Raw genomic sequence first — 22,310 nt, forward strand, 5'->3', positions numbered from 1 at the left:
TGATGTGTGTGATTGTTGGCCTTCTGTGCTGCCTAACTATGAGTTAAATCTACTGTCGAGGTATGGTGCGATGTCCGGTATTTTGGTACATAGAGGTGGCTGCAGCTTCAAATAATGTGATGAAGTAATTGCTAATGGTATTCGATGCAAATGATAGGTGCTTTATCTATTTCAGTATTTGCGTTATTTTGTTTATGAATTCACACGAGTTGTCACTTGTCAAGACGCTGTCGGAAAAAATCACTTAGTTGAAAAGTGTTAAGTGCAATTTTTTAGATATTGCATAGGTAATTGTTTAATTTTCTCTTTAGGACTGACGAGGAGTCCGTTGATCTAGTTGAGACGGGCATAATTCTTTCATCATCTTTTCTTTTGGATTGAAGAACGTCAGTAGCTCAGACAACCATACATACCAATTCTATGTTCATCTTTTCTTTTGGAACAAGAGGCTTTGCCATTCATTTCTTGCATGTATTCGACGAAGGGAGGGACTTCCCTAAACGGCTAATAAGTCATCAGTAACCGTTTAGGAACCGCTACCAATGGTCGTCCTTATGCTGGTGGATAACTAAACATCGTCCTTATGCTGGTAGATAACTAAACAGAATCTATTTCACATGTTAATCTTTCTTCCCCACTAGAATACAATCTCACACCCTCGTACGAATTTGTCAACCCATGTAGTGCAGGTACACACTTCACGAAATTTTTTTATTTATACATTTTTTTTATTAAAATATTTACAAAAATAATTTTTATATTTCAAAAATTTACAAATCTAATCGCGTGCCGCCCTCTGGGAGGGCCAAAGGGCGGCAAGGGATCTAAATGCAAATTTTCCAACACAACTTGTTAGCTCTATGATTTTACAATTTAAAATTATATTATATAAAGTCAGATGAAATAAAACTTTATATTAAAATTGTAGAGCTCAAGGAGATCTACAACTTTGTAGTTAACAACTTTTTCATTTAATATGTTTTAGATATCCAAATATTCGTTACAAAATATAAAACATATTTTAAAAAATCTCAGATCTACATTTCAAACAATATTGAATGGAGATAAACTTTATATAAAAGTTGTAGATCTTAATGAGATCTATAACTTTGTAGTTTATCACTTTTCCATTTAAAATCATTTAGAGTATCGAATAAGCATTATTAATTTTTAAGCAATTAAAACCGATGGAAAGGGTTTGAACACAAATAAAAATTTTGCATTTAGGTCCCTTGCCGCCCTCTGGAAGGGCGATTTTTAAAAATCGCCCTCCCAAAGGGCGGCAGGCGATTAGATTTATAAATTTTCGAAACAAAAAATTAATTTTGTAAATATTTTAATAAAAAATGTATAAATAAAAAAAATTCCACACTTCACCCGAAAATGCTTCGCGGCCGTCCCAATGTCTGGTTCTTTCTATTGGGCCCTCTACTGTTGGTGGCCCTTTTTTTTTCCCATTTCCCCATTTCCTCTGTTCCACCACAAAGCTACTCTCTCTGTTCAGATTCGTTATACTAGAATGTGTCACTATGGTAGAATGTGTCACTATGGTGTATGTCACTATGGTGTAGGGGAGCAAGAGAGGTCACCAACTAGCGCTTGGTGTGGGAAATCAGGCATGGGAGCTTGTCGAAGATATGCTGGTGTGGCCAAGGTGCTCGTTGTCATGGTGTGGGCTCGCATCAGCCAATAGCGGTACAAGCTATAGCGATGTGGCATGCCTTTCTTCTCTAGTGTGGAAGGGAGGAGACCGATTTCTTGTCACTGTTGGGTGGTTGGCTCAGAAGGAGAAGCCAGAGATTTAGTCACTGAAGATAAGGAAGAAGCTAGACTAAGTAGGTATATTTTTTGATTTTTTTTTATGGTTGAGCTAATATATCTTGATGTTTCACATGTGTTTGAAAAAGGTTTTAACTGGAGGTAAAACGATGTTGCATTTGTTTGAAATATGTACAATTTTACGATTTTACGATTCTTTTGATGTTTGTTTTTGATGTTTCGCCGATGATAGGAAAATGTCTCAACTATGTTTAGGCAATGTTGTATTTTTTGCTACAATTTTGTCTAGTGATGAAATATTTCTATATAAAGTGACGAAACAACTGTCAATTTGCCGTTGTGTCCCACTTTACCACACACACTAATATACTACTTCATAAAATTATTTTTTTTGTTCGATTATCGAACGTTGGAATTGAACATTGGTTGAGGTACTTAGTGATATGGGAAGTGCGACATGTGATTAGCGCATGATCAAATAAGTGTATTATAAATATACAAATTGGATTCATTTGGTTTCTAAGAATAACTTCTATAAAGTTTTTTTTTAAAAAAATACACTCTCCATCTCAAAATATAGCAAACTTCTAAGTTCTAAAATATGTCCCAAAATAACACCTAGCTTCAAAAGTGCACTTTTTACTATGTAATATACAAATCCTACCCTTGCCTTGTTTTCTATACTAAGCCAAGACATATTAATGCGGGGTAGTATAATTGTTTTTACCCGCCTCCTTAATAATTGTGCTCAACTCTAAAAATTACGTAGTACTATATTTTAGAGCGGGTGAAGTATTGTCTAGCAGCTTGAGACTCACGATAAACAAACCAAAAGAGAAGGTCATTCCAATAGCCAAAACAAACGATATCTGAATCTTATAAATACGAGGAGCGCTCCAAATTTATAATTTGAATCTGTATTGAATGGTTCTATTAATATTAATATAAAGCTCAAGCGGAAACATTAGTGCCATGGAGTGGTCAAAATTAGCCATTGCTTTGCGTTTCTAAATATCTGCTTACCTTACCATCATATACTTCTAAGTATCGTATTGGTAGCGATGATCTAGACCATTATTTATTATGCTCTAAAGTTCAGAATCTACATAGATTTTTGGTAAATAATAAAGCTAAGTGTTAAGTGTTACAGAGTATACCTCCATCCCACGATATTTAAATGGAATACAGTGATATACTCCATCTGTTTTATATTATAAGAGGCTTTTGATTTTTTTTCTAAATCAAACTGCTTACCAAGTTTATCGAATAATGTAGCAACTCTTACAATGTTCCATTAAATCGAACATTGAATATATTTTAGTTTTATAGTTTTATGTTATTTGCTATTAAAAATTGCTACATTTTATTACAAATTTGGCCAAACTTATATAATTTAGACTTCAAGAGAGTCAAAATAACTTGTAATATGAAAAAGAGATAGACAAATGTTTACTACGGAGTATATGATACTCCCTTCGTCCTATAAAATCAACTACTGACTATGTATCTAATTTATATCCATACTTAGCTAGAAGTTTGTTTTCTATTGATAGTGGGAGTACTACCTCTGTCTCAAAAGATATAATGCTAGCTTTTGAAATTACATTACATGGAAAGAAAGCTACTTAGATAAATGGTTGGGATTACAATGGACAAGAAATTAGAATAAAGATTGATTGTAGGAAAAACAATATTTCATTACCATTTATAAAAAAAGAATAAATTTCACATAGACCCAAATATTATGTCTAAATTGCACAAAACCACAGGAGTTTTTGACACGTTACATATAACTCCAGGTATTATGGCCATAAAGTTTCACAAAACCACAATATTAATCATTTTAACTTTGATTTACCATGCTTTTGAGTTCTACAACCACATCTCAAATTTTGATATAGGAGTACGTCAATTTGATATATGAGACTTTAGGACCATAATATCTAATGTTACATGCCACGTACCAAAATCCATGTGATTTTGTCTAACTTGGATCATAATAGATAGATAGGGTTTTATGAAATTTATTCTTAAAGAAATTAAAAAAATGAGTAAGTTATAATTATTATTTTTATTACGGAGGGCCTAACAAAAATTACAAAAACAAGGGAAATTAGTACAGTTGTTTTTTTTAGCCCCGGGCCGGCGTAGGTAACACGCAGACCACCTGGCGGGACCCACAGCAGCCGTGGCCCCACCCTCCCCGCTCCAACCGGGCCCCACCCCACCACCGCTGGCGGTGGCGGCGCCTCTCCCGTGGCTAACAAAAACCCTAGCGCGCCGCCCCCTCCTCCTCCTTCTTACCACCAACCTCTCCCCCCACGATCGCCCTCCTCCCCGAAACTTCTGGAACCGAGAGCAGCAGACGTTAGCTCTTCTCCTCCGATGGCGGACAAGGAGCCCGTCGTGGACCGCCCCGAGGACGAGGAGGAGGCCTCCGCCGCCGCCGCCGCCGCGGGCGGCGAGGAGGAGGACACGGGCGCCCAGGTCGCCCCCATCGTGCGGCTCGAGGAGGTCGCCGTCACCACCGGCGAGGAGGACGAGGACGTGCTCCTCGACATGTGAGCCCCCCCCGCCGCCGCCGCTTGCTCTCTCTCCTCTTCTCCCCTCTCTTGTAGCTCGTGTGCTTTTTTTCGGTTCGATCTGGTGGCGCTGATCCGCGCGATTGTTTGCAGGAAGGCGAAGCTTTACCGGTTTGACAAGGAGGGGAACCAGTGGAAGGAGCGGGGGACGGGCACCGTCAAGCTCCTCAAGCACAAGGAGAACGGCAAGGTCCGCCTCGTCATGCGCCAGGCCAAGACGCTCAAGATCTGCGCGAACCACCTAGGTTTCTCCCCAAACTAATTTCCTCCTCCGAATTTCCCCGCCTCTCTCTCTCTCTCTCTCTCTCTCTCTCTCTCTCTTCTCTTCGGGGGAGGATTGGTTACAGATGTTGCAATCGCGGTGCCTGTGTAGTATAGATTCATGTGGCCCAATAACCTCGTTGCTAAGGCTTTGTGTCGTCTTGTGTGCAGTTGCTTCGACCACGAAGATGCAGGAGCATGCGGGCAGTGACAAGTCGTGCGTCTGGCACGCGGCGGACTTCGCCGACGGCGAGCTTAAGGAGGAGATGTTCGCAATCCGGTTTGGCTCTGTCGAAAGTGAGTTGTTCGCTCCCGTCGTCTCTGGGCTAATTTGTTCTGTTGTAGTCGTATCTACTATGTAGTGTGGTTATCCTTGCTTGGTAGTATTATGTTGGATCATGCCGTTTGCTTTTGTTCATGGTGGCAATAGTAGTTTTCCTATCTGAGATTCCGTTGAACGTTGATGGGTTGCAATTTTTGCTTAACCAAAGTTGTGCTTAAGAACATGTTGAATTGGGGGTACTTGTGAATCTATTGGTTGTTTCATATGATGTTTCTATGAGGAGTGTTGGATAGCTAACCTTGAAGGATTTTCGCACGCTTTGGATCGGATGGGTGGGATAACATAGGGGCACCAATTCCCCTGGTCTTCCCTGTCATTACAGTTTTCATCTAATTTTTACCTTAATAATTATTGAGATTTGTCATGTTCAATTTTAAGATTCTGTTATTAGACCCTATGAGGTAAACTGGAGATGGGACACCATGATGTCTCTCTGTTTATGTTGCTACTTGCTAGTCATGTGGAGAACAATCTTACTGAAACTTAAAATGTACAGAATAATAATGAACTAGACTGGTCCATGATATTTAACATTCTGTTTACCTCATGTTTTGTTTTTTACTCCCTCCGTTTCACAATGTAAGTCATTCTAATATTTGCCACATTCATATTGATGTTAATGAATCTAGATATATATATCCATCTAGATTAATTAACATCAACATGAATGTGGGAAATGCTAGAATAAACGGAGGAAGTATGTGGTAAAGTACACTTGATATGTATAATTCCCAATGTATATTTTTGTGTAGCTATCCAGGTGCACACTGTTGTGGTAGAACACAGGTTGTTTGCTCTTGCTGGCCATTGGCTTCTTTAGGCACTATTGCGGTAGAATGATTTAGGTACACACTGTTGTGGTAGAAAAAATAGGCTTTCTTTGTGTTAACACATTTTTAGCAGTCGTTACAGATTACATTCTTTCATTCCTTGTCTGTAAAGGTGAAGTAGTGAACTTTGTAACTTTCATGTGTTTGTGGGGGCATCTTTTTCTTGAATAGTACAATATAATTTTTGCCATTAGTAATGAACGTGTTTATTATTATGTAGCTACAACATTATGTCTAGTAGCATCTGCATGAGCAGCATCCTCTTCATCTACTATGTTCCATTTGTTGCACATATTTCATTCTGTTATTTGAATCTTCTGAAAACTATCTGAATTTAACTGACTAAGATTCCTATCATATAATTCCTAGATTGCAAGAAATTTAAGGATTTGGTTGAAGAGATTTCGGAATCACTTGCAAAGACAGAAGGCAAAGAAACCGAGGAAGATTCGTCTGCCGCTGGCCTTCTGGAGAAACTCAGCGTAACTGAAAAGAAGTCTGAGGAAGTGGCGACAAAGGAGGAATCGACCGAAGCAGTCAAGGAGACTGACACCAAATCAGCTGCCACCTCAGAGTAATCAGCAGTGTGTTACCTCCAGAACACTAGTGCTCGGTGGGAAGGGTAAGTTTGTCAGTGCTTCCCGTCTATGGAAGTTAAAAGTCGTTAGCCATGAGCTATGTTGAGAACATTTGGGCAGAGTCGGAAGATGTCAGGGTCATCTTTACCTATTGGGCGTTCACTTGTTATTATTTATTTGTTTGTGTATGGTTTCTGCTTAGAGTCGCAGGTTGGCTTTTGGATCAGGTCTGTTCGGATCTCGCTTTTATCGAGAACACGAAATGTAGTCCATGAGTAGGACGAGTTGGAACGTTTTGGGTCCGAGTTACGAGTATCTTGACAGCAAGATGTTTATGGATGCGTGCTATTCATATAAATTACATGATACCATGTTCAACTCTAATCCAGTTGCTATGGGAAAGACGATATTTCATTTCTATGTCCAATTTGTCATATTTCTATAAGGTCTTCTCGTATATACTCCTGTTGGTTTGCTCACCATAGCTGCTGTCCAGCAACTGTATATCTTTTTGTCGTCGTAAAAATGTAAAATCCTCCGGTTGATTTGCTTGCCATAGCTGTTGTCCTGCAACTGTACAGGAAAAATGTTGTACGTAACAGTGGTTTTTGAAGTATATTTACGCGTTAGTGATTCACGATTCACGTGCACATTAAAATTTGGATCCTTTTGGTTTAGTTTCAGAATAATTCATATTTTTCTTTTTTTATTTGGTAAAATATTGATGTTGTTCAGAAATATATAGGCTGGAGCTAGATAAATGTGTTGATTTATGTTATCTACTCCCTCCGTCCAAAAAAAACTCAATCTGACCCCTCCTAAGACAACGAAAGTCTAGATTCACATTTATGTAGCTAGATAATAAATGTGTTGATTTATGTTATCTACTTCCTCCGTCCAAAAAAAACTCAACCTAACCCCTTCTAGGACAGACATGTTAGTTTGTGTTAGTGTCTTAAGGCTCAGATCTTTTTCTTCAACTCCAAACTTAAACTTCATTGTTTTTCATTAACACACTTTGAAACTGTGTTTTTTAAAAAAGTTTTCTGTATAGAAGTTGTTTAAAAAATTCAAATAAATCTATTTTTAAGTTTATAATTATTAATCTTAATTAATCATGTGCTAAAGAGTTTTTTTTGCCTGTGCTAAAAATCTAAGAGAGGACGTCGCCAGATCACGTGGTAAGGGCGCATTCTCGATGGATGATTAACGACGGAACACAGTTTACGAGGATTAGTCGAAAGGACAATGTCAATTAAGAAAGTTTTAAAAATTACAGCGATAGTAAGAGCTTAAAAAACGTACTACGGTGCTATCGATAATCGATAAGATGTTTGCCACTGAGGACATGATAATCCATAGCTTTGAATTGCTAAATGGAATAAAAATACTTACATTGTATCTTAGAAGTGAGAAATAACAAAGTAAACAATACATAAGAGCAAAGAATAGAAAACTAAGCTTTGATCTTCTACTGCATGATGAGCCCTGTCACACCAAGAACCGCACTGGATCGATCTTGAAACGCAGCCCTAACATGCATTCTTCATCCATGATCCATTCACGGATTCACCTCTAACTTGCTCTTACTCAACTTTGCCCATATCATCATATAGATCCATTCGATTCAAAACCAGGCCCCTAGAGTTTTTGCTTGCCAACTCATCTAGTATCAGACTATCAGATAGAAGCCCCCCGCCCCAACATAGTGCTATATGGATGAGATTCAGGTAGAAACATCTCAGATCTAGCAAAACTTGAGACCCTAGATACCGTGTTGCATCCCAACCATCACTGGCATTGCCAACCAACCTTTTGTTATTCGCCGGTTTTGCAACTCACTACAGCCGTCTAGCTCAGCAAAATTCAACCGACTCTAACCCTTAGGCCAGATCAAACTACCGTTGTTGCTGTCGGCAATGCTCAAGTCCATCATCTTCACTTCTTGTTGCAGCCACCTCACGTCCAAAGAGTACTTTCATGTGATGTTTTATAACTAAAGGCGATCATATGCTACAAAAATGTTATCCTGAAAATTTTAATTCGTAAGTACATGAGTGATGTTTAACCTTGTAACTTCTGAATTTTCCAAATATTAGGTTTAGATTTGTTCAGTTGATTGTAAAGTTTTGCAGTTGTTACTGAAGGTGCACTTAAACTCCCTAGTGGGTTTTGGTGATTAATGACAAGGTGGTTAAAGGGGACTAACATGTTTATCAAGTTTATTCACAGGAGTTTAGTCCCAAAGCAAGTTGTGATGGCTAAGAATGCAAGGAGACCCCCCAATTTGAATGTTCCTAAGTGCGAAAAACACCGAAGGTGATTAGACTAGGTTTTTCTCTTTCGAAATTGAGTTTAGGAAAAACCGTACTATTAAGAGGGGTTTCAAGTGTGGTTCTAGGGTATACAAAGTGCTCTTAGTCATTTCCATGAGTCAAAATATTTTTGGAATCATTTTTGCAAAATGATTTTTCTCCCCGGGACAGAGAGGGCTACCCGGAGGTTTTGGCCGGAACTTCCGGGCGCCATTGCAAAAGCAAAAATTTCCTAAGTGCTGCCCGGAAGTTCCTGGCACTTTTGCCCAGAACCTCCTAGCAGGTTTCCAGTTCAAATTTGTGAGTAACGGCTAGATGACGTCACCTAGCCGTTATATATATGGATTTCGTCCCCAGGTCACCCTTTGGCCATTCCACTTCAGCTCTTTCATGTTCTAGGGTTTTCTAGCCACTCCCAAGCTTCCTTTGCTTTCTCCACTCAAATCTAGAGCCTATCTTGTGAGATTGAGATATTAGATTAGAGTGTAGGAGCGTTTTGGAGATGGCTTGAAGATTAGGTTTGATTGAGCACTTTGGATATCTTGTGGGCTGTCACTTGGGCTTATTACTCTTGGAGATCTTCTCCTAGATGGTTAGGTGTCGCCCGTGAGCTTCTAAAGATCTTGTGGATGTCCTGGGAAAGTTTGTGAAGGTTTTCCTCACCTCCGCAAGGAAATGAGGTAAGTGAGTAAAGATTCTTGTATTGAGTTTTCAGAGGTTGTCCTAGGTAGAGCAACTTGCACTTGTGGTCTTTTCTAAAAGGAATTGTGAGTTGGATCTTGGTGGTCACTCAATTCTAGAAAATGACCTAGAAGTGTTGAGTTGAAGGATGTGGACTTCTTCTGGGATCTTTGCATAAGTGAGGCAAGGGGTTAATCGAGACTCGGCTCTTTTGAGCACCTCAACGGAGAGTAGGATCCGTGTGATCCGAACTTCGGGAAAAAATCGCCTTTGTCTCTCTTGTGCATGATCTGTGTTTAAATCTGCTGGTATCTTGAGATTTACATCTTGTGCAACTCTGTGCCTGATCGTCTCTAGCTAGGACCTGTTTTACTTCCCTGTTTCGTTTTTTTTGTTGCCCGGAAGTTCCTGACTCAAGAACTCCGGAAGTTCCGGGATACTCATCCTGCCCGGAAGTTCCGGTGTTCACCACCAGGAGGTTCCGGGTCCTACCAATTTAACCGCTATGATTGTTGAGAAAATTTCAGGAAAGCCTATTCACATCTCTGCACATTCAGTTACCTTCATAGATTCATGTTGCCATTGCTATATCTTGCATCTGCCATTGTTGTTCAAGACCTTATTAAGCATTTCATTAATCATGTAGAAAATTAACCTGATAAATCAAATAAAATGTATTAGTGATCCATTTATGCAATCATGATAGAAAACAACAACTTCAATAAATATCGACTAACTTCATTGAAACATTTCTTTTTAGACAACATGTATTTTACAACTTCATGGAAATATAACCATTAAAATTTTTGTTTATAAGACAAAACCTTTTATCTACTGAGTTGGTCACTCGGGTCCATCCTGATATTTGTCTTTTGTGTCCTCTAAGAGAAAATATATTTTCATTCAAAGATATTTAGTCACTATTGATATTATAATTGTATCACGTATTAACTATTGCGTAGGCTATGTCAGGCGGATCTAGCACTATGACATGCTATTTGGGAGTAAATAAACAAATCTGAGGTGAATAGTAACATGACATTATCCATGTGGAATTTGTTGTTTTTGTTTCTTTCAAAATGAAGTTGAGTTTAGACAAAAGATTTAAAAGATTTAGTAACCGTATATTTTATATCTACATCTATCTTCAGTAATTTTATTCGTAAAATTAATGAAAATTTTAATATGATTTTCACGAGTTTCGTGTTTTTCCCCAACTAGAGAGGGGAAACCTAAATCCGGACCGTACCGCAGCTAACGCTATATACTCTAGGAGTACACGCTTTGCTCTACACCGATAATACACACATACACCGCCGCGGCGGAGGCGAGAGAAGGGGAAAAAAAGAAACTCCGCCCAATCAGCCACTGCCACGCGGGCTCAGGTCCCACCTGTCATCCGCACGGACCCACCGCCCTTAACTGGACTGGTTCCACCCCCCTCCGGTTCAGAGCTTTCAGACCGACCGGCGACCGACCCCACCTTCCCTCCGCCTTCCCCGAAGCCACGCTTCTCGAAGCTCGCTTCTCTTTCTCTCTCTCTCTCTCCGGCTCGACCTCCTCCTCCTCCGCGTCCTCCATTACCGGTAGCTCGGAATCCGCCGCCGGCCTCCGACGATCGCCGCCCCCTCGCCGGGCCCGGAGATCCGGATCCCCGCCGCGCTCGGTAAGCCCTAGAGCTTCTTCCCCCCATCAACCCCCCTCTCCCCTTTCGGCCCCCAATCCGATTCGGCCGAGCTTGCCGGGCCGATTCCGGTGTTCGCGCTTGTGGGGGCGGCTGCTGGAGCTTCGGGGAAGGGAGCTTGGGGTCTATTTGGCGGCGCCGCGTGGCGGTGGGTGTGGGGGGGCCACCCCGTCCCCGAGGTTGGGGGGTGCTGATCCGCGCACGGGGATTGGGCGTGGGATCCGGCTGGGGAAGCTTGGGGATTTGGGGGAGGGCTGTGCCTATGCGAGAGGTCGTGGTGCGTGCTGGGTTGTGCCGGAATTGGCTGGATCTCCGGGTGAGATCCGTGAGGAGGGGGCGATGGTGTGCGTGGATCGGCCATGTCGTGCTAGGGGTCTCGTAGCTGCACCGTGGAGCCGTGGTTCTGCTTTGAATTTAGGTAATTCTCGATCGTTCTGTGGGCGATGTAACAGTTGGTGGTGGTGGCCGCTTGGTTTGATGAGTGGAGAGCAATTCTGATTGCTTCATTTTGAGCTTTGGTAGCTTTGTTAGGTTATTGTTGGTCGTGCCATGGATCATGGCTTTGAATTGGTTGTTCCCAGAACTTTGGATCAATTCGGACTGCTGTCCTTTTTCTGTTGTAGCACGGTAGTATACTAGTATGTGTCATTTGTGGGTGCATTTCAGTTGGCGATGGAGGTGGTCGAATGGTCTTGTTTGGTGCTATAACTAGTCTGAAGGAGATGCTAGTATCTTTGTTGATCGTTGCTCGGCCATATGTGTTGTCATCTGTGGCATGATTAAGCAGATTTGGTGGAAGGTGACAATGAAGTAGATATCTCACTGAGATGTTTGCCGAACTTTATATCCTCTAGTAATTCACGCGTAGTTCATCAGATTTTGGAAGAATAGAGGTTGTCGCATTTCACCTAGCTTATTGCAACTTGTTTGAGACTAAATGCTGTTGCTGCTTTTGCTGTTGTAGAGCTGGTTGCATATATTAATACAATGTTATTGCATTAATGTAACACGTGCACTGTAGAATCTGGCAACTTCAATTGTTTCCTGATTTATGTATATTTGGTTTACTGAATGCATTTGATGTCTTTGCAAATTATGTTAATTGATCAATACCTGAAAACAATTTTTGGTGTATTAATAGCAAAATATGAACAAAACAAGTTATCACGTACTCGAACATTTACATTGAAATAGAGTGGTGGTACAATTTTAAAAGCCAGATGTTTTGTTTGGTAAAAGCTATTATTTTGCAACGTACTCTGGTCATACAGACAACTCTGGATTGTTCTGAAAAATTGATTTCAAGTTCATCTGCTACTTACTGTGCCTTCTATAATGACAGGTATTTGTTTGATTTGAGATTTTCCACTGTGCCTTGGACATTTGAGTTCTATGGTTGCAAGATGAGGCTGTTGACATCCTCTGGAGACATGTTGAACTTGTTAACGGTCTAAAAGTTTGTCACCAGCAGGGTGATGGCATCTAGTACAAAATCTGACTTGATGTCTGGTAGTCCTGATGGGCATGGATACTTCAGTGGGCAACGTGGACTGTATTCAGCTGCTTCGTTGGAAAGGTCAGCAAGTTTTCGTGAGAGTGGCGATAGTTATGCAGCATTCCCAGTATCAGGTTCATCAAGGTCACCAGCAGTTGACTCTGCTACTCTGCTTCAATCACTTGCCATGGACTTGCGGACAACAACTTTGGAGCCAAAGACATCTCGGTTGGATGTAAAAAAATCAATAAGTTTGATTCTTGGAATTTCCCCTGAAGAGTCTACATCAACTCCATGCACAGGACGGAACTCATCTCTTCCTTTTGAAGAGATTAGACGCATGAAGAATAATCTTAGTGACATCTCAAACAAAGCTAGGTATTATTTTACTACTCTCTACATTGTCTTGTGAGATTAACTTAAGTTGTGCGATAGGGTTGCAAACAACTGCATCACTACGTACTTGATTGAGCAACCATCTGTATTATATATGTAGAGGCAACTTTTATTTGTGATTTACTATTCTTTGATAATGTTTATTTTACCCTTCTAAGGGAAGATTATTGGGGGAAAAAAATCTCAGTACATATGGATGGCTATGTGGACTACATTTGCTTGAAACTGTTAGAACATGTTTTCAATTATGAGTATCTTTGCAGGGAAAGATCTAGAGCTTATGGTGCTGCTGTAACAAAGATTGAGAGATGTTGCCCGAATATTTTGCGGAAGCGTTCCAGAGGAGATGGTTCATCAAATGAACGATCTACTGCATTGTTGTCTGGAGGACTTATATCCAAGATGCCCCCCCAAGGCCATCTAAATGCAGATGACACAGAACTGGTATCTCCGAGAGGAGAAGAGAGGATAAAGAATGCAGGACAGAATAGGAGATTACGCACATCCATGTCCGAGGTTATGCTCACATCTCTATGTATCATTGTAGGTTACTATTGTTGCGATAATGTGATGTTATACTTCTGAATAAGTTAGTTCTGACAATTTTCAGGTAAAAAAGTATTATTGAATCTTACGTAGTATGTATTGCTTGCAGCTAAGCCATAGGCCTGTTTTGGCCTTGCTGTATTTATCTGTGCTTTTCTTTATTGTTGACTTTGTTTTATTCATCTGTTTTTCTTGTTTTAGCATGCAGCCTGTAGCTATTAGTTTTAGCATGTTTAATATGATAAGCATTTTTACTGTGCACATAATCATGATGGTTTGCCATTTCTTAAAACTTTTACTAGTTTGGATTGTTCTTAAAACTGATTACCACAACTTATTACTTGTTTACTAGATGGATGCAAGGACCACTGTTCTGTCAAGGGGACTGGGCTCTACTGATAGAAGTGCAGATCCTGGCAAAGTCACCGGTGGTGGTCCAGCAGTTCCAGAAGAAAAAATTAGGGGGCTAGCAACTGGTATTGATGGTTGGGAAAAGCCAAAGATGAAGAAAAAACGTTCTGCTATTAAGGCAGATGTTTCAATGACTGGTCCTTCAAGAAATGTTGATGTAGACCGGGAGCAGAAACCAGGGATGCAACACAAATTTAATAATGAAGCTAGGGCAAGAATGACAAACTCCCCTAGTTTTAGGTCAGAGATTCTATCATCCTTTTCTGCATGTTTTATTGTTTTGATTCTCTTTTGATGCAGTCCTTTATTCTGTTTGATCTTACATCATGGACAATCTGACCTTGCATATTGCATAGACATGATGATTGAAAAACATATTATCAAGTTATTTTTTCTCCGAACATTCAAACTAAGCAATTCAGCTAATAAGAAAATGATTTGTATATAAAGTTTTACAATCTGACCAGGCGTTTCCTTTCTGGGTAACTTTTATATGGGCAGGTCTGGAACTGTCTCATCAGTCTCGAGCATTAGTAAATCAGATTTACTTTCTGGACAAAATGGGGTTGGGCGATCCTTAAGTAGGAGTGATCAAGACAGTGGATTCCATCCTACTAACAAAAGGGATCGTCAAGCTGTTTTAGATAAGGAAATATCAGCTCCAAAATCTCATAACAAGTAAGATGCGTTCTTTCTCCAAATTCACTATGTTACAATCTTGTCTAAATTCATTGCTTGCCAGTTGTCACAATAAGCTTAGGTAGTAATTTCCTGCTGCATGTGAAGACTTAATATTTGTACAGTATGTGCTTATTTCTACAAGTTTTTTTAGGCCCAGCGAAGATGATGGTGGTGCCAATGTCACTGCAGTACCAAAGGCAAATGGGTCTACTAGGGGACCCCGTTCGAATTCTGGTTCATTACTGAAGTCATCGCCAAACATTCATAGGTTGCAAGCTAATTCTGATGATTGGGAACATCCTTCTGGCATGACTAAGCTTAATTCTACTAGTGGATCTGGCAATCCCAAACGTACAAAGTCTACACATTCATTATCCCCTCCCACCCAGTGGGGTGGGCAGAGGCCTCAGAAGATATCACGTTCAGCAAGAAAGTCAAATTTAGTCGCTATTATCACAAACACTGATGGTCAATCGGTATCAGGTTCGCTTGAAAGTCCCTCTATCAATGAAGAGTCTGCCGGATTACCTAGGCGTGCTTCTATAAATTGTTCGCAACAAACTAGACGGGGAGATCATGGTCTTTCAACTGGATCTGAGGGTGATGAATCTGGTGTTGCTGAGAAAAAGTTAAGGGACAAAAGCAAAAGGGCTGGGGAACTAGATGACGGGCACTCTGGTTTTCAAAAGATCGCAATGCTTGGCCATCCTTCCAAAAGGAATAAGTTATCTGCTGATGATGATGTTGGAGATGCTGCACGAAGACAAGGAAGGATCGGACGAGGTTTTACTCCAACCAGGCCCAGCACCCCTGCATCAATTGACAAGCTTGAAAATGCTCCAACTACAAAACAAAGAAGTGTTAGGACAGTCACTGAGAGAAATGAAAGGTGATTTCTTCAATTACCAGCATTCCAATCAACTTGTCATTTTTTCTTACTGTGATTATTTTGTTCAGTAAATCTGGAAGACCACTGATAAAGAAGATGTCGGAGCGCAAAGGCAATGCACGTCCTAGACATATAAGTAGCAATGCGCAGTTAGACTCTCCTGGTAAGTTCTTGCCGTACTATTATGTACATGGCTTCCATTCTTTGTGATCATGATGATTTCATACTGTTAACATTTCAGTGCAATCGGAAGATGATCATGAGGAGCTCCTTGCTGCAGCAAATTCTGCTCTAAGTATTGGTTTCACTTGTGACATCCTTCCATTTATCTAGATATATTTTTCTGGAACTATTTGAATAATGATTGGTTTATTACAGGATCTGCTAATTCAAGTCCATTCTGGCGGCAGGTTGAACCATTCTTTAGTTATCTGACAACAGAAGATATAGCCTATTTAAGTCAGCAGGTATTGCAGGGTCATCTTATTTTGTATCAGAAGATGTACTAATTTTCTCTGCAGTAGAGCGGTTGGTAGTTTTTGATCAATATTTCATTTGCTTAGATCCATTTATCGGATGACTCCACCGCGAGCAGGTCAATTGAAGGTGATGAAAGTCGGAAGTACAAGGTACTTTATATTACTTTTAAGCACCTTTACTGCAGGAATATCTGAAGTTTGTCTGCTTAGTTATGCAGTTGCAGATAGTTAAACTGTATAGAAGTAGTAGAATGCATGGGGTGGTTGATGGCTTGATGCTCACTTTACCATGGATAACTACTTATTTTCTTCTACTTCTATCTGCTTCTTTCTTTGGGTTCAGTTTATTATGCTGATATTTTTGGCTTTTGCAGGGTAGTCTTGAATACATCTCGCAACCATCAACTCCGGCTGGTAGCAACAAAGATGACCATAGCGCTCTTCAAAATGGGTATACCCTGAATGAGATAGATAATGATGTAGGGATTGCATGGGAGACAAGCTGCATTGAACCTATCCTGGATCAACTTGTCCAAGGAATTGGGGCGCGAGGAGGTGCATCAGTTGGCCAAAGACTTATGCAAGCTCTGATTGATGAAGACAAGGTTGATAATATTACCAACAACATTTACAGAAGTGAAACATATCCATTTGATACACATGAAATTCATTTCGAGGAAGGAGGATGGAAATCGCATTCACAGGGTTATAAGTTGGAGTCTTTAATGAACTTTGAAGCTGCAGGGAAAGGTTCTAATGGTTTGATGTTAGATTCTGATTGGAAATATCATGATGAACTATCACATAAAGGCAATAATGCCATGGAGAAGGCCAAGGTGTGGCCTGAGTTTCAGTACAGTGAGATGTGCTTCAGTGATAGGATCATCATTGAGCTAAGTGAAGTTGGTGTATCCATTGAACCCGTGGTATGTGTTGTTTCACTGTTCAACTGTATCATTCTGTACAACAATTTTTTTTGTTAGGCTGGTATAGAATTTCGCGTTGCTTGAGTTAAACTATTTTTTTTGCATTTCTATGCATGGTTTGTTACAGTTTATTATTTTATTTTAATCTGTTGCTTTTGGGCAATAACCAATTGGGTAATAACTTGGAGATTATCAGAAGAGGCTGATACTAATTCTTCTATCATGGATTATGGAGTATATAAATAGTCCAAAAGATTTAAAACTTCAGGTTTCTTGTCATTATTTAGGTAGTTTGTTGCTTTTTATGGGCTCTGATTTTCCTGTGATTGTTAAAATGCTTGGAGAAATTGGATACTGACCTGATATAGTCTACAACCATATTATATTTGGTAGCACGAGTACACGATCCAAATAAGAATATGAATAGGGGATGACAAATAAATGCTAGATATAGTTGTCTTAGTGTTTAAATATGGGTATTGGCCATTTGGGTTTAGTTCTATATATAGGGATGACAAACTATTGTGCAATACTGGCTCATGACTACAAGCTGAAATTCTTAATTCCATATTTATCTATGTCCTCTTAAGATGTACACAATTTCTGTCAGTTTTGTGAATTAAAATGGATCATATATGTTGCACTACATCCCTAAGCACATGATAAGAATAGTTTTATGTCAGTTATCTCCAAGAAGCTTCATCATGAGTATTTTCTTTGAAACATTTGGTTCTTAGGAGTACCATATAAACTTTGAATCTTAACCTGCAACATCTCAATGTTTCATTAAATAGCACATCAAAGTTTTCATAATGTTTTAGCTCTTATTGTGCTACACTGCTATTGTGCCAGCCTGATCTTGCCCAGAGTGAAGATGAAGATATCAATTCCGAAATCTGCAAATTAGAAGGCCAACTTCATAAAGAGGTACTACTTATATTCACTATGTGCGGCTGGATGCATGTGCATGCTCCTTGATCTATTTCACTATTTTCAATATCTGATTAGTACCTGTCACATGCTCCTGTCACAAGAGGGTGAAGAAACCTTAGAGCACATTTGCAGTGAAAGATTCTATAATGTGCCTTTTGGTCTATCTGGATAAGTGAAATAACATGAATAAATTTGTCAAAAAGAGAACACTCATTGTATTACACAATAAATTTCACTGGTCAATGTTGCATTTTCTTGACTTTGGAAAGCCAACAGCATCATTCTTTTGTGATGACTGAAGGGAGTGATGTGAAAATTAATCTTAGTGTTTTTATGATGTGAAAGGTTGTAGATAAGAAAAACTTGCTACGGAAGCTGGATGGCATTCTTAGAACTAAAAAGGAGTCACAGCACAGGTATTTCACATCATTGTTTTGTTGGGAAACTATTTCTTGAGATTCAAGCCCTTACATCTATGTGGTTACCCTGTAACCAGGGAATTTTCACGGCGTGCCATGGAAAGGCTTTTGCTGATAGCGTATGAGAAATACATGGTAAGTCTTCTGGGCGAGAAATACATGCTGATTGATGTTTCTTGTTTTATTTGTTGGGTTGGGTCAATAGCTAAGGTGCAGTGTCTACTATGTAGTTTTCCTAGTTGCCAACACAGCCTTAACAATCTAACTCTGATTAAGCCTGCTAATGTTCGCTATTTGAGGCTTCATGTCTATATTGTGAATTTTCTTTTTTTTTATTAGTAATGATTTCTATTTATCCGTCGAATGTATAATGTCGAGTTTTAAAACTCCTGTTTCTATCTTTCATCGTCTTTCGATATAAATTGCAAATTGTTCAGTGTCAAATACATAGGTAAATAATCGAATTTAGTTGTATGAGCAATTATGTATTACTCCCTCCGTCCTAGAGTAAGTTCATTTTTGGTCCCTCCCATTTGTCCCAAAATAAGCTCGGTTGTGAACAATCATTGCATTGTGAAAGTAGTGTATAAATGCATTGGGACTATATAAAGAGAGTAATAATTGCATTAGGATTTGATAAAGTGGGGTGTTTTCTAGTCTTTTTAGTTTTGTATTGGTATGTGTGGGATGGTTGAAAAATGAACTTATTTTGGGACGGAGGGCCATTCTAAGAGTTATTAATCCGTGGGACAAAAATTTCCGTGCTGTGGCTCCGTCACAATAGTATTGCATTCTGTATTTTCACTGACAATTTAGCACATGCATATAACTTGTATGACTCCCATCCTCCAATTCATGCCTGGCAAGTGGGAAGTGCTTGCATCAAATACTATTAGACACTTGTACACTGCTTAGAGTTAGCCTTATGCCTAGTTTGAATCTGCAACTTGGTTTAGCTTTTCGGTGACACGTAAAACGAGGTAATCCATTACCGCTTGATTAATTGAGTATCAACTATAACAAACTTAAAAATTGGGTTTATTGATTTCTGAAAGAAACTTCTATATATTCCTTTTTTTATTTTTCAAAAAGCGCACCGTTTAGTAGTTTCGAAAGCGTGCTAACCGAAAACGTGGAAGTTGCAGTTTAGAGTTGAAGAAGAGAACGCAGCCTTAGGGTGCATTTGGGAGGAGTTTGGAACTTCTCCCCGCACGGAAAATGAGGTGGCTCATTAGTGCATGATTAATTAAGTACTAGCTAAAAAAATCTTGAAAAATGGATTAATGTGATTTTTTAATACAACTTCCCTATAGAATTTGTTTTGCAAAAAACTGCACTGTTTAGCAGTTTGGGAAGCGTATGCGCGAAAAAGGAGGAAGTAGAAGTTGGGAAAGGGGAGAAAAGAACACACCCTTAGCCTGCCTCTAACCTCATCTGAAAAGGTGCAACTCAAATTACTCTCCAGGGGTTATGAATTGAGCTACCGCATGTATTGACATGACCTCATCTAATACGTTTCATATTTGGTAGTTCAACTCTAATCTCATCTTGAAATCATGAAGCATGTCATATGTGGTAGTTCCACTCATAACCTCATCTTGAAAAGTAGAAATCATAAAGGTCAAGGGAGGTGACATGACAGGAGCCATCAGCCACTACCATGCCCTCCTTGCATGACATGTATTAGGTCTAAGGGGCATTAGGGCATGTCCATCAGTTGAACTGAGCACAATCACCAGGGCTGTGTTCGCCATGAGGAGATTGAGAAGAAAACTCCAACGTTTGCCCCGCGCATGCTTTCCGAACTGTTAATCGGTGTATTTTTTGCCAAAAAAAAAAATCTATAGGAAAGTTGCTTTAAAAAATCATATTTAATCCCTTTTCAAGTTTAAAATAATTAATACTCAAATAATTATTTGCTAATGACTCCTCTCGTCTTCCATGTCATCAAGAGCCCCTGCCATCTAAAATAATTCATACAACAGTTGGGTCTCTACCAATTAATACTTATTATATTTTATTCATTTTAATGGGCCTCAATCTTATCATCAGCATCATGGATACACCTATTTTCTCCTCGAAGTGGGTTCCTCCCTCGTGTATTGTGCCTCGCATCGATGTTTGCAGAGAGACAGTCCCTCCTGTCTCTTCCCCCTTTCTATTCCATGTCATCGAAATTGCCAAGCTGGCAGTTTTATTGGCCAGCTATTAATTGCTGTTGTTAACCAGACATTGGGGCGATGGTGACATTTTTAGAAGTATTCTAACAGTTGGATGTTGAAAATAAAATTTGAGACGGTGCAAAAATTAGTAGCATATGTAGAAGTGGACACTCACTAGTGGCAACAGCTGAAATTTCCCATTATAATGTTGTTGCAGTTATGGTGACTTTGCAGTAGCTTTTTAACCTAATTGGAGTCCCTTCTCTGTTTTTTTTTTTTTTTTTTGAGATGAAACTTGACTCCCTCTACGTGGTAAATCATTTCATATTTTGAATTTATCACACTGACCAGTGCTTTAAGTTCATGTAGTCTTGCATTGTCTGGCAACTATGTTTCTGTTGGCCAATTGATATGTTACTCTGTTGATGACCTTGTTTGCTTTGTGGACTTTAAGTTCACTATTTTTTGATACTTATTAAATAATTGATTGTTGTTACTGTGAAACTACAGGCCTTCTGTGGTTCTTCAAGTAGCAAAAATGTAAATAGAGCTGGCAAACATGCTGCTCTAAGTTTTGTTAAACGAACAATAGCACGTTGCCAGAACTATGAGGAGTCAGGAGCTTGCTGCTTTGATGAGACCCCTTTCAAGGATATGTTTGTATCAGCAACTTCTCACAGAAGCGACCCAGATTCTGCTTCACAAGGTATTATGGTCCCCCAGATAATATTTTTGTGCCTTTTGTGATCTACCGAGCATGCATCTTTCTAAGCCATACTTGTTTGGGAAGTTATAAAATTCGTTTATATATATTCTTGTTTTGCCTTGTCTTCGATATTTACACTACTGATCTGACTCTCATTTCATTTTCAGACAATATTACGGTACCAAAATCAGTCCAAAGGGCTAGTACATCAGATGCCTCTCGAGCAAGCAGTCACCTTACGGATCTGTCATTTTCGAAGGAGGATCCCTGGACAAATAATGTAAAACAACGGGAATTGTTGCTTGATGAAGTTGTAGGTAGCATAACAGGAGGAACCCTGAAAACGTCTGGCCTTGGTACTTCCCTTGTGAGCAACACAAAAGGAAAGAGAAGCGAGAGGGAAGGGAAGGGGCACAACCGAGATGGTAGCAGATCTGGGCGCCCGTCATCATCCAATGCAAAAGGAGAAAGGAAGAATAAAACAAAACCCAAACAGAAGACAGCCAACATATCTGCTCCTGTCAGCAGCGCTCTAACTAGGGATCCACAGTCGCAGGCCAAAATAACGCCTTCTGGCAACGGCAGGGACAATACCTCTGCTGCTAGTGCTAGGCATGAGGAACCAGCAAATGCATCGAATGACGCAGAAATGCCGGACTTGTCAAACCTGGAGCTCCCAGGAATGGATGTTGATTTCGGCGGCTGGTTGAATATAGAAGACGACGACGGACTCCAGGATCTAGACTTGATGGGCCTGGAGATCCCCATGGACGACATCAATGAGATTAATCTCATGATATAACCGTAGCTTGTTTATCTACGGGCCCCCCATAGAAAGCTTCCTATAGTGCACAGGTAACAGGTGATTTTCTCAAGATAACCACCAACCCCAGCAAGTTTAACACAAGGCCAGATAGGCTCCAGGTAGTTTTGGTAAAGTTTATAGAGACCTCTTCACATTCCACTCTCCCACTTCCTCTCTGTATCAGCGTGTACTTATGCCTCCCTACCTTGTGCCGTATGTTACTCTGTGGTGTACATATCTATTTTGGTACGGTACGAGGTAGAGTGGCTTAATTGCTTCATTTATCCAGAGAAATGTGTACTCAAAAGGCTGTACATATATGATCATCATCCCTAATGCTGAAATAAAACCACGCCAGTTATAGCTTTAATTTACTCGTCACCTGTTAGCTGCGGTTTCCCACAACAGT

At 39.8% G+C, this 22,310-nt stretch overlaps 2 protein-coding genes across 3 annotated transcripts; both read left to right on the forward strand.

Annotated features, from left to right (window-relative positions):
- The first annotated feature begins 4,081 nt into the window (after positions 1-4,081).
- LOC4338501 (ran-binding protein 1 homolog c) lies at positions 4,082-6,793 on the forward strand. Its single transcript, XM_015785179.2, has 4 exons — positions 4,082-4,340; positions 4,455-4,606; positions 4,794-4,919; positions 6,165-6,793. The coding sequence occupies exons 1-4, from the start codon at positions 4,165-4,167 to the stop codon at positions 6,371-6,373; spliced, it is 663 nt and encodes a 220-aa protein (XP_015640665.1). The 5' UTR covers positions 4,082-4,164; the 3' UTR covers positions 6,374-6,793.
- Positions 6,794-10,819: 4,026 nt separating this feature from the next.
- Positions 10,820-22,271, forward strand: LOC4338502 (uncharacterized). Of its 2 annotated transcripts, none has more exons than XM_015784087.3 (16): positions 10,820-11,471; positions 12,396-12,926; positions 13,208-13,460; positions 13,843-14,141; positions 14,403-14,579; positions 14,734-15,471; positions 15,540-15,634; positions 15,713-15,766; positions 15,850-15,938; positions 16,035-16,100; positions 16,325-16,876; positions 17,729-17,803; positions 18,155-18,225; positions 18,306-18,363; positions 20,901-21,096; positions 21,264-22,271. In XM_015784087.3, the coding sequence occupies exons 2-16, from the start codon at positions 12,529-12,531 to the stop codon at positions 21,896-21,898; spliced, it is 3,756 nt and encodes a 1,251-aa protein (XP_015639573.1). In that variant the 5' UTR covers positions 10,820-11,471; positions 12,396-12,528; the 3' UTR covers positions 21,899-22,271. The 2 variants fall into 2 exon arrangements, with proteins under 2 accessions (XP_015639573.1, XP_015639572.1); XM_015784086.3 differs by having other exon boundaries at positions 10,820-11,035.
- The last annotated feature ends 39 nt before the right edge of the window (positions 22,272-22,310 follow it).

The sequence above is a fragment of the Oryza sativa genome, chromosome 5 (assembly GCF_034140825.1).
Source record: "Oryza sativa Japonica Group chromosome 5, ASM3414082v1".
NCBI lineage: Eukaryota > Viridiplantae > Streptophyta > Magnoliopsida > Poales > Poaceae > Oryza > Oryza sativa.